The sequence below is a fragment of the Rhinoraja longicauda genome, chromosome 13 (assembly GCF_053455715.1).
Source record: "Rhinoraja longicauda isolate Sanriku21f chromosome 13, sRhiLon1.1, whole genome shotgun sequence".
In the NCBI taxonomy this organism is placed as follows: domain Eukaryota; kingdom Metazoa; phylum Chordata; class Chondrichthyes; order Rajiformes; family Arhynchobatidae; genus Rhinoraja; species Rhinoraja longicauda.
Window position 1 is genome coordinate 26,485,695 of NC_135965.1, and position 15,607 is coordinate 26,501,301.

At 39.0% G+C, this 15,607-nt stretch overlaps 2 protein-coding genes across 2 annotated transcripts in view; both read right to left on the reverse strand.

The window, feature by feature from the left end:
* ing5a (inhibitor of growth family, member 5a) overlaps nt 1-15,607 on the reverse strand; it is a 28,585-nt gene that overhangs the window by 9,222 nt on the left and 3,756 nt on the right. The window contains exons 2-5 of the mRNA XM_078410608.1: nt 12,016-12,087; nt 8,769-8,935; nt 3,891-4,002; nt 1,882-1,972 (exon numbers count right to left, since the gene is read on the reverse strand). Coding sequence (XP_078266734.1) covers nt 1,882-1,972; nt 3,891-4,002; nt 8,769-8,935; nt 12,016-12,087 — 442 coding nt within the window. The remainder of the gene's footprint in view (nt 1-1,881; nt 1,973-3,890; nt 4,003-8,768; nt 8,936-12,015; nt 12,088-15,607) is intronic.
* On the reverse strand, nt 3,916-8,771 carry LOC144599568 (jerky protein). The gene is made up of 2 exons (XM_078410607.1): nt 6,447-8,771; nt 3,916-4,002 (listed from the first exon to the last, which is right to left on the reverse strand). Exon 1 carries the CDS (start codon nt 8,485-8,487, stop codon nt 6,730-6,732), a length of 1,758 nt encoding a protein of 585 aa, XP_078266733.1. The 5' UTR covers nt 8,488-8,771; the 3' UTR covers nt 3,916-4,002; nt 6,447-6,729.

Sequence of the window (15,607 nt, forward strand, 5' to 3'; positions counted from 1 at the left end):
CAGGTCCTGGTGGAGCGAACAATCTGGCAAAACAGTTGCCTAGTGTACACTCGGTCACACTAAAGTAAAGTGCAGTAGATGAGCTTCAGTCTCCCCTAAAAGGCCCGTTGGGGTTATGGGCTGCAGCTGAGGGAGGAGGTGTAGGGACAGGTTGCAAGGGAAAGTACCTGGCAAGGTGACAGTTTGGGTAGAAAGGGATGAGTGAGCCAAGGAGTTGTAGCGGAAGCTACCTCTGCGGAAAGGGGTAGGGATGGAAAGATGTGACAGGTGGTTGGATCACATTGTAGGTGGCAGAAATGCCGGACATTTCTGTCTTGGGCATCCTCTCTTGTCAAAGTGAAGCCATACACAAATTGGAGAAAGAGCACCTTTTTATTCCACTTGTCTAGCATACAACCCAATGTTATGAACATTGAATTATCCAAGTTTAAGTAACATCCCCCTTCCCCCTCTCGTTTTAAATGTCTCTTTATTTAACACTCTTTTATCTCCTTTTCATTTCCAGCTTTTGTCCACTCATCAGCTAATCAAACCCCCTCAATAGTATCCACCTATCAATTGCCAGGCCTGAACTTATCCCCACTCTTTTCCTCAATGCCTCTTTGGCATGCTCACTAACTCATGGTAATTCCTTGCCCAAGACCACTAAACCAGTGGAGATGAATCAGGAAAAGCATACAGATATTGAGCACATCAATTCTCACGTGGAGATACAGGTAGTTGTGCTGTGATAGCTGCTTTCTCACGTGAAATCTCACATTCCAGAAAATTGCATTATAAAACAATTGTATGAATGGGGATAAGACGCAAGAGAGTTTCAATCTAACAAAACTTTTTTTTCTGCAGGATTTTCAAAACTAAAGGTGTTTTGCAAGCTAAAAATACTAAAGGTTTTTTGTTACATTGTTTAATGTAACAAGTATCAATAGAAGCGATTGCATTACAATTTCAATGACCTGCCGTGAAGCTGACAGACTGAAGAGACAATGGTGTCTGATTACTGCGGGGAGGTTACATGGAATCTTTTTTTTCCAAGACAGCTTTTTTCGGCTTGTCACTTTCCAAAGCAACTTTTGAGTGGTTTTCTAGTTCCCGATCGTGAAATAACTAATTTGGCCTGCGTAATGCCTCATTCATCAATTACATTATGTCCAATTTGAGCTAGGGAAACAGTTGTAGTAGAACTACCTGTATGCGCAGGCAGAAGTGTGCAATAATTCGATCAACCCAAAGCAATCTCAAACTCAATCTGCCCCACTGTGACAGACTCTGCTGATCCTGCATAGAATTCATCAGTCATCCTGAGGAACTTCCTTATCATTATCAGACTCCGATCATTGTGATAACACCTCCGGAATGTATGAACAGGACTAACTGGCTGAAACTGATATGGTACTGTAAGTATACAGAATTCTATACATCATTATTAGTAGTACATTAATAAAATTTCTGAACAGCATTCTGAACCCAGACCCTTTAGATTTTATTGCATCCCGCATTCTACTGTCTTATTCAAGGCCATACTGATACAATAATACCGTTGTTTATTCTGATCCACAGAAAGAACTTCTTCAAACACATAGACATTTGTTCAAAGTAATTGATCTGAAGAGAGATGAATGTACCAAAGACTTATGAGGAAGTAAATTAGAAGTAACATATTAGGAATATAGACAACATAATCAGATGATTTCCACTTCATACATGCTAATCTTTAATAAAACAGTGTATGAGACGAGAAGGTATTTAAGATTCAGATATCTCTAATAATTCACAGTGAAGTTCAACATACCAGGAACCTTTTTCAAATTATAGAATAGGTGAGGTTGGAGAGAATTATGGGGATGAAACATGAAAATCTACATGTCATATGCAACCTACCCTGATTTCTGCTTTTTCTTCTTTGGAACATCTTCATCAGCTCGTCTACCGCGGCCTCTGGACCCTCTTTTGTCTTTTTGCCCTCTGCCTTCTAAATGGAAAATATTTGCAGATTAGAGGCTGTATAAGTAGCTCCATTTCACTCAGTTTTAGCATTATGAACTTCACCACCACTATACTAAATGTGGTTTGTGATCAACAGACCACAATCATGAGGACAGGTGAAAAATCATCTTCTATGATAATCCTCAACACTGTTGCCTCACAAGGATGCGTTCTCAGCCCCCTACGATACCCCTCCTACAATCATGACTGTGCAACCTTATACCAATCCAACTCAATTTACAAGTTTGCAGATGACCCCACCGTAGTGGGGCAGATATCAAATAATGATGAGATGAAGTACAGGAAGGAGATTGAGAACCTTGTAACCTGCTCCCAAGGAAACTGGTGCAAAGACAACAGCCTTTCCCTCAACGTCTGCAAGCCAAAGGAGATGGTGATTGACTTCAGGAAGTGAAGCTGCACATTCACCCTGGTATATATTAATGACACCGAAGTAGAGATGGTGGAAAGCTTCAAGTTCTTAGGAATAAATATCAAGTTGTCCTGGACCAGCTACATCAAAGCTACAGCCAAGAAAGCAAACCAACGCCTCTACTTCCTTAGAAAGCCGAAGAAGTTCAACATGTCCCCAACAAGCCATACCAACCTCCGCAGATGCGTCGCAGAAAGCATTTTACCGCAATGCATCACAGCATGGTTTGGGAACAGTTCCATCCAAGACTACAAGAAATGCTGAGATTTGTGGACGAGCCCAGACCATCACGCAAACCAGCCTCCATTCCATTGACTCCATCTACACATCACACAGTCTCGGCAAGGTCACACTTTAATTGAGGACAAGTCTCACCCTAGTAATTCCCTCTTCTCCCATCAGGCAAGAAGGACAGAGATTTAAAAACACATACCTCCAGATTCAGGGACAGCATCTTCCCGACTGTTATCAGGCAACTGAACTGTCCTCTCTACAGCTAGAGTGCGGCCCTGACCTCTCGTCTATCCCATTAGAGACCTTTGAAATAGCTGTAATCAGACTTTTTCTTGGATTAGATGATGTACCCTTTATCTGTAGCTTGATTATGAGCATGTATAGTCTTCTTTGACGAGATAGCATGCAACAAAAAGCTTTTCACTGTACGTAGGTACACGTGACGATAAAAAACTAAACGTGATATGATTTCATCATTTAGAATAGCGAAAAGTGGGGGTTTTGAAGCTCCTTTGGTGAGGTTACAGTTTTGATACATATCTGTGTAAACCAATTTTCAAATTGCTGGCTTCCCCTTTTCATACAATATCTTGTATGAAAACCAAATGATTTGGAAATATATTGCTGGTCCTTCACTTTTGATGGATTTAAATCTTGAACTTCCTGCCCAATAGCACTGTGCTATACCTCCAGAACGACGTTAGCGGTTCAAGGTGACAGATCACCACAAACCTTCTCAGAGCAATTGAGCAATAAATTGCCTTGCCTGCCATGCCAAGATTCTGAAAATTATTAAGAAAAGAACAGAGGTAGAGAAGAGATAATGGGGTATCAAAGATAAAGACCAAAATAGGTATGTTAAAGAGAGTGTGGCACAAACACAAAAATGGTGAGTGGATAAGAAATAAAATGTTGACATAAACGTGATGTAAAACAACCACCTCAGAATTATTAGATAATTGCTGCCTAAATGGGAATAGAATTCATGAAAGACTTCAGTTTTTTTCAAGACGTTCATGTGCTATGGAATCAATGCACTTTACTGGAGCCAAGTTTGTTATAATCAAACAAAGAAACACAATAGGCCACAATAGTCCCTGAGGGACTGAAAGGATTTCTATTTCTGTACACAATTAAAACTAGTCTCAATTTCAAAGTAATTATATACAACAAACCAACTACTAGCATTACTTGTGTAGGAAGGAACTGCGGATGCTGGATTACTAGCATTACTTACTCTTACTACCTCTGCCTCCCGTGTTCTCAAAGTCACTTGATTCCAACTTTTCCTTCAGATCGGCTTCAAATCTGGCCAGTTCAGCATCCAGCCGCCTGATGTGTTTATCAACCTGCAATAATGTACAAATTAAAATTGTAATATCTACAAGACATCTAAACTGTCTTCAAATATACGTCACTGTGTCAATACACAGACAATAAGAGCTTTAATTAAAAGAATCTGGGAGGAAATGGGAAATATCACATGCTTTGGACACTCAGTTCTTGGCCCAATAGTGTGCCACAAATGTTACTGCACCCAAGATTCTTGCTAGTTTGTTTAAAATTTTACATCTCTGACTTAGAGAAACATACTTCTTTTTAAGGCATTGATGCTCCCTTCACAGCTAGACTTAGGTGAAAGTTTTTAATCTACGTCACCTTATTATAAAGCAGAAAATAAGTGAACTAGTACAATTTTGTCATGCCACCTTTGATTCTGAGCTGCCCTGAGTACAGGTACTGAAAAGGCAATTGTTTTGAAACAGTGTTGCAGAAAACAATGTGAATAAAGATGAAGTGAATAACTGCTACTCTATTTAGTAGCAGAAATGGTGATGCCGAGATAAACGTACTATATCTCTAGTTATCTGTGACCCTGTCTCTTTAGGATAACGTTGTTTTACTATTTCCAAACAGTTTTATGGTGTCAATTTAAACGTTTTCTTCTGACTACCCACATTCCCCTCCTGGCCCCCGTGTTATTTGACAACATTATTGATTTTCACTCATCAGGTATTGTCTATTTCTTAGACTGACAATATAATCCCTCATCACGAATTAACAACACTTTACCTCACTATCCTTCATCCCCATATCTAATCTCCCTTTCCTGTACACTATCTTCTTAATTCACACCAAGCCTTTTTTGAACACATTGGCTGAATCTTTGTAATCAAGTTTACGCCCCAACTGCAAGACCAAAATAAGCCTGATCAAAATTTCGATTGAGCCTGTAAGTAATCTGAAGCCTCCTCATTCTTCTTCTCTGCTTTCAATCTTTATTCGAATGACCGGAACTTCCTTCTCTAAAGCATGCTGGGTGGGATTGTAGTCATATGATTCCATTCTTATTTCTACTGCCAGATAATCACTGCAATAGCTTCTCTTCCCACACCTGCTGCCCACCAAATCTGAAATATCCTGTACCTCGCCCATCTATTTCTCATCAGTAGCTTTCCCCTCAACATCATCTCATTAACACCGTATCAGGTTACAAATGCAGTGATGACATTCTGCTCTACCTCACAGCCACTTGCTAATGCTAAAATGTCCTAACAAATGACTATTTGTTTAACATCCACTACTAGAAGAGTAGAAATTTTCTAGCCACAGAATAATAAAATACATCAGCACATGTTACAATTCCATTCTGGAGCCACCCACTATCCCTCACCTTGGCAACCATCTGATTGAACCAGGCAGTTTTGTTACCCTGTGTTCTACTTGGCCACACATTCACAGTCATAATCCAATTCCACAATATCTCCAATTGCACAATTGCTCAACTACTGGTGCAACACTCTTTCAGGGCTTTTCCTCTGGATTAACTAACCAATGCACTCTCAGTATCTGCCCTCACTCAACCTTCCATGAACTACAAGAAGTCAAACAAAAATCTTCTGCTCCCACCCTGCCCCTTGTCCTCAGTTCACCCATTAACTCCATTTTTGCTGACCTGAATTAGTTGTCAATTGAGCCTCATAAAATCCTCATAATCTTGGATGCTTTCAAATTCTTACAAGGTCTTGTCCTTCCCCATCCCCGTATTCTCCTCCAACCCTACAACTCCTTAGGATATGAATACGTTTCAATTCTGGCCTGAATGATATCTGAATGTTATCACTCTCACTACTGCTATGATTTTAGTTGCCAATCCCTCAGGCTTTTGAAATTCTTCCCTATATCTCCCCATCTCTTTTCTTGTACAAATTGCTTCGTAAAACCTATAATTTTCACCGGGCTTAATATCTTTTTGTGCATGTCAAATTTTGTTTACAACGCTCCTGTAAATGCTCAGTATATGTGTGTAGTTTAGTTCATGGTATTACACTCATGAAATCTGCTTTTTTTCTGTTTCATGTAATGTTAGTTAGGACTTGGGAAAATGACATATATAGACCTCTTATATTAAGGAAGTATTCCTTAAGGTTTTTAGCATTACATGCTCGATGATTAAAATCATTGACCATCAAGCCCCATACTTTCGAAGATTTTGTATATGGTAGCTATTTACAGTAAAACTCAGATAATCTGGCACCTCAGGGATTTGGTGGTGTTGGATGAGCAGATTTTCCGGACCATTGTATGTTACACCAACACGCTTTTATTTCACTTTTTTTACATGTACACAGTAGCATAATATTTGTAAGTATAATAATACAGTAAATACATATACTTTATCTAATGTAATGTGGGCTACATAAAATTGAAATACTGTACTGATTTGCCGTAATAAAGTAATGATAGGAAAGCAATAAATTCCATATAATGTACAGCACCACAGTCTACTCACCAATATTGTAGAGATGACTTGAGAAGTTATCCATGGCAGCATATTAGTATGAAACTTATTTAACAGCATTTAAACAACAGTGTATACTGTACTTATCCATCAATCACAACTTAAAATATTTTCAGTTTGTAATAAGTTACAGTACTGTGATCATACATAAAAATACACATTTTACAGTTCTGCTTATTGTACAGTACTGTACTTATAAAATAGAGAAAAATTAAATCCTTCAAACCAGCTGCACTACTAATCAGTCACAAGCAATTGGTCATCAAGGTTGTCTTCAATATTCAATCTTAGGCTTAATATCAGAAACAATAATTAGATCTGGTGTAGAAGAAGTCGAAGGAGTAGGGCTACAGGGACCTGCTTTCTTGATTGCTTTCTTGAACATTTCTCTGAGATCTGCCTGTTTACTTGATGCTGCTTTTTTTTCATAGAAATTGTTCAGTATAATATGCAAGTTCATTACTTCTGCAGCACTGTACTGGCTGTTGTACTCCGCAAATTCCACAAACTTTGTTATAAATTCTGTAGCCTGATGCCAGGTGTATCTAGTTCCTCCGTCTTGTCCCTCATAATTTTCCTCTTCTTCCATTACCTTGACTTTATTAAGATTAAAATCCATGTCAATTATCTGTGCATCTGTTACAATTTCAACTACTTCTGGGTCCCCATCTTCATCAAACCATTCCTCCATTTCTTCTTCTGTAAGTTTGCTGACAGGATTCTCAGTTGGAGCCTCTTCCATTATTTTCAAAATGTCCCTGAGTCCAGTTTGTCTAGCACTGATTCCCTCAAACTCTTCTTCCTCTAAATAATATCGCCCAAATTTTACACTAGGCCATATTTTCCTCCACGATCTTTGCAAGATTATACTGGTGACATCCTTCCATGCTAAAGCTGCAGCATAAATAGCATCTTTAAGATTAAATGAAGCTTGAAAATCTTGTATAATACAATTAGAATTCAGCAATTTGCGAATGAAAGATCCCTTGTAAGCAGTTTTGAATCTCTGAATTACCCCCTGATCCATCGGTTGGATCAGTGATGTGATACTGGCAGGTAGATACTCAGCAGAAATATTGCCACAAACAAGTTCTGAAGCAGGATGGTGTGCCTTACAATTATCCAATAGAAGAATAGCTGTACTATCTTCAGGCAAGCCCAGCCTTTTAAAATTTTCTTTGACCTCTGGAACAAAATGATGAAAAAACCACTCTTTGAAGAGCTCCGCAGTCATCCGGGCATTTTCTTGAGCATCATAGACAACGGGTAAATAAGTGATACCATTGAAAGCCCTAGACTTCTTGTATTTACCAACAACAAAAAGTTTCAGTTTATGTCTACCGGAAGCATTACCACAAATAAGGACTGTGATCCTGTCCTTATTTAGTTTAAAACCCTGAGCACCTTTTTCATCTCCACCATCTAACATACTGTTTGGCAAACAGCGCCATAATAGCCCTGTTTCATCCGCATTGTAAACTTGGTCGGGTGACAATTTATGTTTCTGAATTAAAGGCTTAAAAAATTCACCAAAGTCCTCTGCAAATGCATGATTAGCTGACTTGTACTCTCCTGAAACAGACGGCTTACGAATACCATGACGATCTTTAAAGTTACGGAGCCAACCTTCAGAAAATGCGCATTGCTCAGTTAGCTTCATTTCGTGATGAAAGTCTTTTGCTTTTTCAATGAGCATAGGTCCAGTTATTTGCTTCCCTTCAGAACGCTTAGCAAGAAACCACTTATACAAAGCAGAATCTAACTGAGACAACTTTGGCTTTTTCAAGGTATGCCGTGCATCAATTCCTTTAGTGGTATCAGACTCAGCTAGAAATAACTGCAATTCGCCCTTCCGTTTCTTGATGTCATATATTGTAGATGATCCAATGTTGTATTCTCTCATGATAACATGACGATTCTCACCTTCCTCAAGCCGTTTAATGATCTCCAATTTCTGATGTATTGTTAGAGTCACATGCTTCCTTTTTATACTTTTACCATCCCTACCATCATTACTCATATTAAAATCCATTATGAATTGAGGGTGGCTTGAAAAAATAAAGATACGACGTAAACTAAAGAACACTCAGCAATGCACTTGGCAGCGCAGAAAATGGCGAAACAGACTAGAAAAGACTCATTCAGTTCCTGATGCTAATGAGTGAGGCAGTTGCCGAATAATCAGGACCTCCGAATAATTGGATACCGGATTACCAGAGTTTTACTGTACTTTTGAGGGAAAGTCCTGCCATTTTACTCCGAATCAAAAATGAATGCACCTTAGATTCCCCTGCAGTCCAAGAGACCACCCACCATTTCATATGTCTCCATTGCTAGCTGCACTTTGTCATCACTATATTCTCTGCATTTATTGTAGGCTAGCTGAATCTTCTTCAGATGGTCCACTCGTTGATCCGAGGACAGGCTCTTGACGTTTGAAATATATTCAGTTGCCAATTTGTCGATCTCTACCTTTTTATCTGCAAACAGTAAGCAATATAATTAGACAGATTCAAGAAATAAACATTGGCCTCTTGTATACCATCTTTACCCACTCCTCTGTACACCTGCATTTCCCTATCCTCTAACTAGCAATTTCAGTTCTCTCAAATTACATTTTTGCCCTTCAGAATATCAGATGTAATAAAATTCTTCTTAATCATTATTTTCCCTCTTCACAAAAGGTTGATGCCCTGCCAATAAGAATCCTAGACAAATATCACAACTGAGCTCAAATCCTATCAACTAAATTTCCAATGGACACTGCAGAATGAAAATCATGAGCAGAAACTCTGAATTAATCCTAAACCCATCTAAACTTAAGAGTGCTAAATCCAGTTATGTCTTCAGCTGATTCAAAATGTAACAGAATGCTTTAAATCAAAGGAGGACGATTTAACTTTGAAGTATAAGAAATGGTAACTGAAAGGGAATAAGGTACAGAAAAAGAAAACTATCCAATAGTTTTCCCCTTTCAAGGGAACCTATATATTCTCACATTCCTCGAGCCTTTTAATGATCTCTAATTTCTGATGTATTGTTAGTCACATGCTTCCTTTTTACACTTCTACCATATATAATGCATATTATATATATATATATATATATATATATATATATATATATATATATATATAATAATGTCAAGATAATGTTTTCGTTGATAAATTAGACAATGACCAGCCAAAGTTCTTCTTTTCCAAAATTATTGTCTCTTGCAATATGATAACTCCTAATTTGTTACAACGGTTGAAATGAGCATTCTCTCTACATGCTGGTAAAACATTACTTTTAATTATCAATCAATTAGTCCTGATCTCAATATGTACAAGCTTCCAAAGTATATATCAAAGGATTAATTTCCTATTTATTCAGCTCAAATAAACCTTTAGACTGCCCTATCATCTCCTTCTCTCCCTTGTGCTTTCGTCATAGAAGCACTGAATAATAATTTCATTGGCAAAGAATGAAGGGAGCAAATATCAAAATCATTGTATCTGACTGTACATGATTATCTCTCATTCTAGCATAATCTAGCTCATCACTGGCCTGTAAGAAATATTAAGAGGGAGTGGAAAAAACAAGATGGCCAAAGACATAAGATTTTAGGATAACCTCAATAGAAGATACATTCAATGTAGAATTGTAGAATATGGGTCTGTATGGTGTTAGATGTAGCACAGAAAGGTGTAGCACAGAAAGCACAGAAACATGGAAATATTTTTCAAGAATTAATTAAAAAGTAAGACTCAATCTCTGTTTGATTTGTTAGAAATTTATCTCTAAGTTCCCTTGGTAGAACTTCATAGAACAGAACTTCAGATTTCTGTACCTGAATTCATCAGCAATAATACTCACAAACCTGAGAACCATTTGCCTACTAAGTCATAACCCTAATCGTCCTTACAATCTTGCAAAAGAAAAGCCATTTAACACCCCAGGAAACCCACTGTCAAACATAGGAACACTTGAATGCTGCCTACTGCAAACCAAATGATCAAGTTTTCCAAGATTGGCATTGAGGCAAGATAAAAATTGAATTGATGGCAACAAAATAATTACCATGGCCAATGTATGAATTACATGGTAAGAGGGACAATATTACTCTGTGTAAATAAAACATATGACTAATATCCATTATTGCCTGATTTACGTTGGTGTTAAAAACACTACATCCCACCTTTGCGCAACTACTGAGCTGCACAAGTTAAACTCATGAAATTAGATGAATACATTTCCAAAAAACTACATGGATATATTAGAATAACAAAGCAAACATATAAAGTCTCAGGACCATCAGTAGAAAGAAGTGTTGATTTGTAATGCGTACTTTGCTTAGGAAGTAAGATATATTTAACTTTATTGACATAATACATGTTATTCATGGTTTTAAAGAAAACGGTATCTATGAGTCAAAGTCACAATTTCATGCTTGTTTTTAAACATAGCTGATAGCCTAAAGAGTCTCAGGCTCATGGGCTACAGTTGCAAAGAAGCATCTGCATCTGAAATATCTATTAATGTTTGCCAGCATGCATAGAGCATGCAAGACAATGCTTTTGGCAGAATATCAGTCAACCATCTATTCTGGTACATAAATGGAAAGGTACTAAAACTACAGAGTCACAGCGGTTTTAGGTAAATGAATATAGCCAGGACATCAAAGGAAGAATAAATCACACAAACTAATATATATTTCGTGTAAGAAAATAACTGCAGATGCTGGTACAAATCGGAGGTATTTATTTCTCAAAATGCTGGAGTAACTCAGCAGGTCAGGCAGCATCTCAGGAGAGAAGGAATGGGTGACGTTTCGGGTCAAGACCCTTCTTCAGATATATTTAGATTAGTGGTAAGATTTAGGGGGCAGAGGATTCGTAACAGTTACACAGGCAGTTGCAAAAAGCACCGCAAATGGCTGTAGTCAAGCATTTGTTGCTGCACCTTGAAGCACAGAGTACAAGAACAAGGAGATAAACTGAACTTGTACATACTGTAGTTATTTCTGTTAGTCTTCAATTTAATTAAAATTCATGATTTTATTTTATATTGTTTCCAATACTGAAAGGAGGCTACCAAGTAAATTTATGATTAACACATAAGCAAATCTATGAGTGTTTTGGTATTTATAGAAACAGTTTGTGTAATTGTTTGGAAAACCAAAGGTTATATTAAAAAGTAAGGGAAGCAAACAGTAAGAATGGAATTGCACATCAGAAGAATATCAGCACCGATTCAACGATAAATGCATGATTCTACTATAATGCTAATTGATCACTTTATTTATTCTAATAGGTTGAAAAGGTTCATAGGATAACATGAATTGAAAAAGATATTGGATAATTATTTCCTGAACTGCTTAATATCCCTTAGAACATTAAGTTGTGTTAGTTGGAGATCAAATTTGAGGGACACAATTAAAAGCTTAAAAATACAGTTTTACAACTTTATGCTAAAATCTGCAACCTTACAGGGAACTGGTGCATTGCACAATAGAGGACAACAAAACCCAAGCTCTGAGCCAGTGTTTCCACATATTTCTTAGTTATGCTGCAAGCACCTTCAGTTCTCTGATCCAAGTCCCGCATCAGATGGAAGATCCGCTGAAGTTCACAAGGAAGGTTTTCAATACCTGTTAGAACACAGAAGCAAGTTTCTATTTTACTGTAAGAACACTTTCAAATTAAACACATCAGTTCACTGTACCAAGTGTTTCATTGCTTGAATTTGTCATTCTACATCTGTTTGTGCAGGTTGAACACCGATATTCTGGCAACAGATAGTCTGCCCACCCCTATAATCCAGACAAAATTACGAGAGCTCAGTTAAAATTCCCTGAGTGGCCACAGATGGCATTGCGAGTGGAGAATTCTCTTTCTGGTTGTGGCCCTCCATCGGGAAAGATTCAACTATACTCTCAATCTTCTCTCCTAACTGTTTTGCAAAGACAATACAGTCAACCCTCGTTTTAACGACACCCTTATAACAGATGTTAGATATAGTGGACAGACCCGCCAACCCATCTCTGGCTCGCACCATCTCCCCAGGTGTTTAGTCCCCTCGTGTTCCAACGCCACTCTCGACTCGCAACGTGCTCCCGCATGCCCTTCTTCGCCCACTGAAAGGACGCAAAGTGCTGGAGAAATTCAGCAGGTCAGGCCCTGTGGAGAACACAGATTGGTGACATCAGGACCCTTCCTCAGACTGATTCAGTCAGCTAAGTTACTCCAGCATTTTGTGATGTTTCACTTTAAAACTTGGCGCTGATGCCGCTGGTTTGCACAAGCGAACCCTTCTTCTCCGGTTCTCACGGCTGTTGTTGCAGCTCACATTGTAGCCCCTGGCGACAGCGCTTTCCTCAGTGTGCCCCCACCGACAGAATGCACGCGGTCACCGTGGGGCTCCTTCACCTCTCACCTGCAGTCGCTTCCAAGGGGTGGCGAGCCGAAGAAAGTGCTTTCACCAGGGGCTAACAACATGAGCTGCGACAACAGCTGTGCGAACTGGTGAAGAAGAGCTTCAGCTTGCTGTTGCAGACCAACGGCATCTTTAAAGTGACTAGCTTTAAAGTGAAAATACACAAAGTACTGGAGTAACTCAGCTGACTGAATCAGTCTGAGGAAGGGTCCCAATGTCACCTATCTATGTTCTCCAGACCCACTGAATTACTCCAGCAAAGTAGGGAAGCTATCTTTGTCTGTCAAAATCAATGAGGTTTTTCATTACAATTTTAAATTTCTTTGGATATGCAGTAACACGGCATGGTGGCACAGCAATATAGTTGCTCCCTTACAGTGCCAGAGATCCAGGTTCGGTCCTGACTGCGGGTGCTATCTGTACGGAGTTCGTACGTTCTTCACGTGACCGCGTGGGTTTTCTCCGGGAGCTCCGGTTTCCTCCCACATTCCAAAGATGTACAGGTCTGTAGGTTAACTAGCTTCGGTAAAAATTGTGAATTATCCCTAGTGTGTAGGATAGTGCTAGTGTACAGGGATCATTGGTCAATGAGGACTCGGTGGGCCAAAGGGCTTGTTTCAGTGCTGTATCTCTAAACTAAACTAAACTTAGAGGCAATTAAAAGACATGCAAGTAACTCAATAAGAAAAATCAAAAATAGTTAAATGCTAATTAAAGTCACATTCTAATCAAATCAATTAGAACAAAGTAAAATACAGGTGTTCCTCAACTTACGATGGGGTTACGTTCCGAGAAACCAAAAATATCATACGTCGAAATGCATTTAATACTCCTGATCATGTGGCCGGAAGTGAGCTGTTGCTCGCTGCCGTTTACACCATCGCAAAGTCGGAATATAGCAAGTCAAAGCATCGTGAGTCGGTGAGCATCTGTATATGAAAATCTCATGTCACCTGTACTTCAGGTCAAAAATCTCCGCACAAATGATCGGAGTCTTTGGTCCTACATGAGATGTGACCAAGCATTTGTCACTCAGTTAGCCCAGATACTCAGCAAGCCCGCTTAAGCCATTGGTTTATTGATGTCAGTAGTTTCAAAGCCATCAATTTTACCCCACAAATTCTCAGCACATACCAGCTTGATTTCTCCCACATTTTGACAGGTTGGTTTTCTTACGCCTGCCTGGCTAACTCTCTCCTCCACACATTTTCTGGCATTCTTCAGTGAACACAAAAGCAGATGCCTTCTTTATTCTCTTTCTCTAGACTACCATGGAATCTTCCTGCACAAGTGTAGTCCAAACATGATTAATGTTGCAAATCAATCTGATATAATCACAGATGGAATGTCTTCATCCCATACCTTGTGTCTGCACTTGAGGACCCCTTTATTAATCCTAACAGTACTTCTGCAGATCCTTGCATGTGCTTATAACATTCACTACTGCATATATTATGTTTTAGATCCATCTGTATAGTTCGAAACCTCATAGATTTGCAAATATTTCACTGTAGGATTGTTTAACTCGTGGGGAAAGCACAAAGATTCTGTCTGGACAAAAGTTTGTTCTCTCCACTTTTTATCCAGTATGCATTTAAATAAATCCTTCTATTACAATTGCCTGTGTAAATGACTGTGGATCTTTGATCACTCTACCACAACAAAAAGCATCCACGTTCAATGTTAAAAGCAAGCGATGTTACTTCATAAAAACATGAAAAACATGGTAGGCGAGTGGAATGGTGTAAAGATGGCATTGGATGAGCTGGTGCCAACACAGGACGGACAACCGGAATCAGAATATTGGAAATATTCTGTAAATCTGATGCTGTAAATCTACGTTAAAAACAAAATATGCCAGAAATACTCAGGCAGCTACTGTGGAGAGAGAAAAACAACTGACGCCAATCAATGACCAAACATCAGAATTATTTTCACTAGAAAATTTTTGAAATGGATTCTGGAGATAAGGTAGACACAGAGGGTTTCAATAGTTGATTATCTCAAGTAAGGAAAAAGGTGAATTATGTTAGAGACATGGGCGTATATCTCAATATAACTTTCCTATAATTTTGCCCTTGAGCTCCCACTTGAGCAATGAGCAAACCCTTTCCAATATCTTTGTGGCATAGTCTATTGCAGATCACTACTTCTTTCTCCCACATTGCTGTGCATTACTATCCACCAACACTGGTGCAGAACAATATCCTCCTCTCAAGTATTATAAATCCCTGTTCATTAGGTCTGTCCCGCTGCCTGCAATTCTGAAAATCACAACCTGTTACTCGATTGTATTAACTTTTGCCTGCCTTGCAATCACTACCTATTGCTTCCCTGAGCAAAACACTGCCTGAGCCACATGGATTTCCTGATAATTGCTTGTACTCAGACAACAGAGTTGAAGAGTTAATACTTGCACCTCCTCCAACCTCATCTACTGTTCCAAGTGTCGACTCCTGTATATCGGCGAGACCAAGCCTAAGTTATGCGATCGTTTCGCTTTACACCTCCGTTCAGTCCGCCTAAACCTACCTGATCTACCGATTGCTCAGCACTTTAACTCCCCCTCCCATTCACAATCTGACCTGGGCCTCCTCCATTGTCAGAGTGAGGCCCAGCACAAATTGGAGGAACAGCACCTCATATTTTGCTTGGGTGGCTTACACCCCAGCGGTATGAACATTGACTTCTCTAACTTCAAGTAGTCCTTGCTTTCTCTCCTTCTCTCCATCCCC

Excerpts from the sequence above, each read along its gene's own strand:
- LOC144599568 (XM_078410607.1), bottom strand. The coding sequence starts at position 8,487 with ATGGATTTTAATATGAGTAATGATGGTAGGGATGGTAAAAGTATAAAA.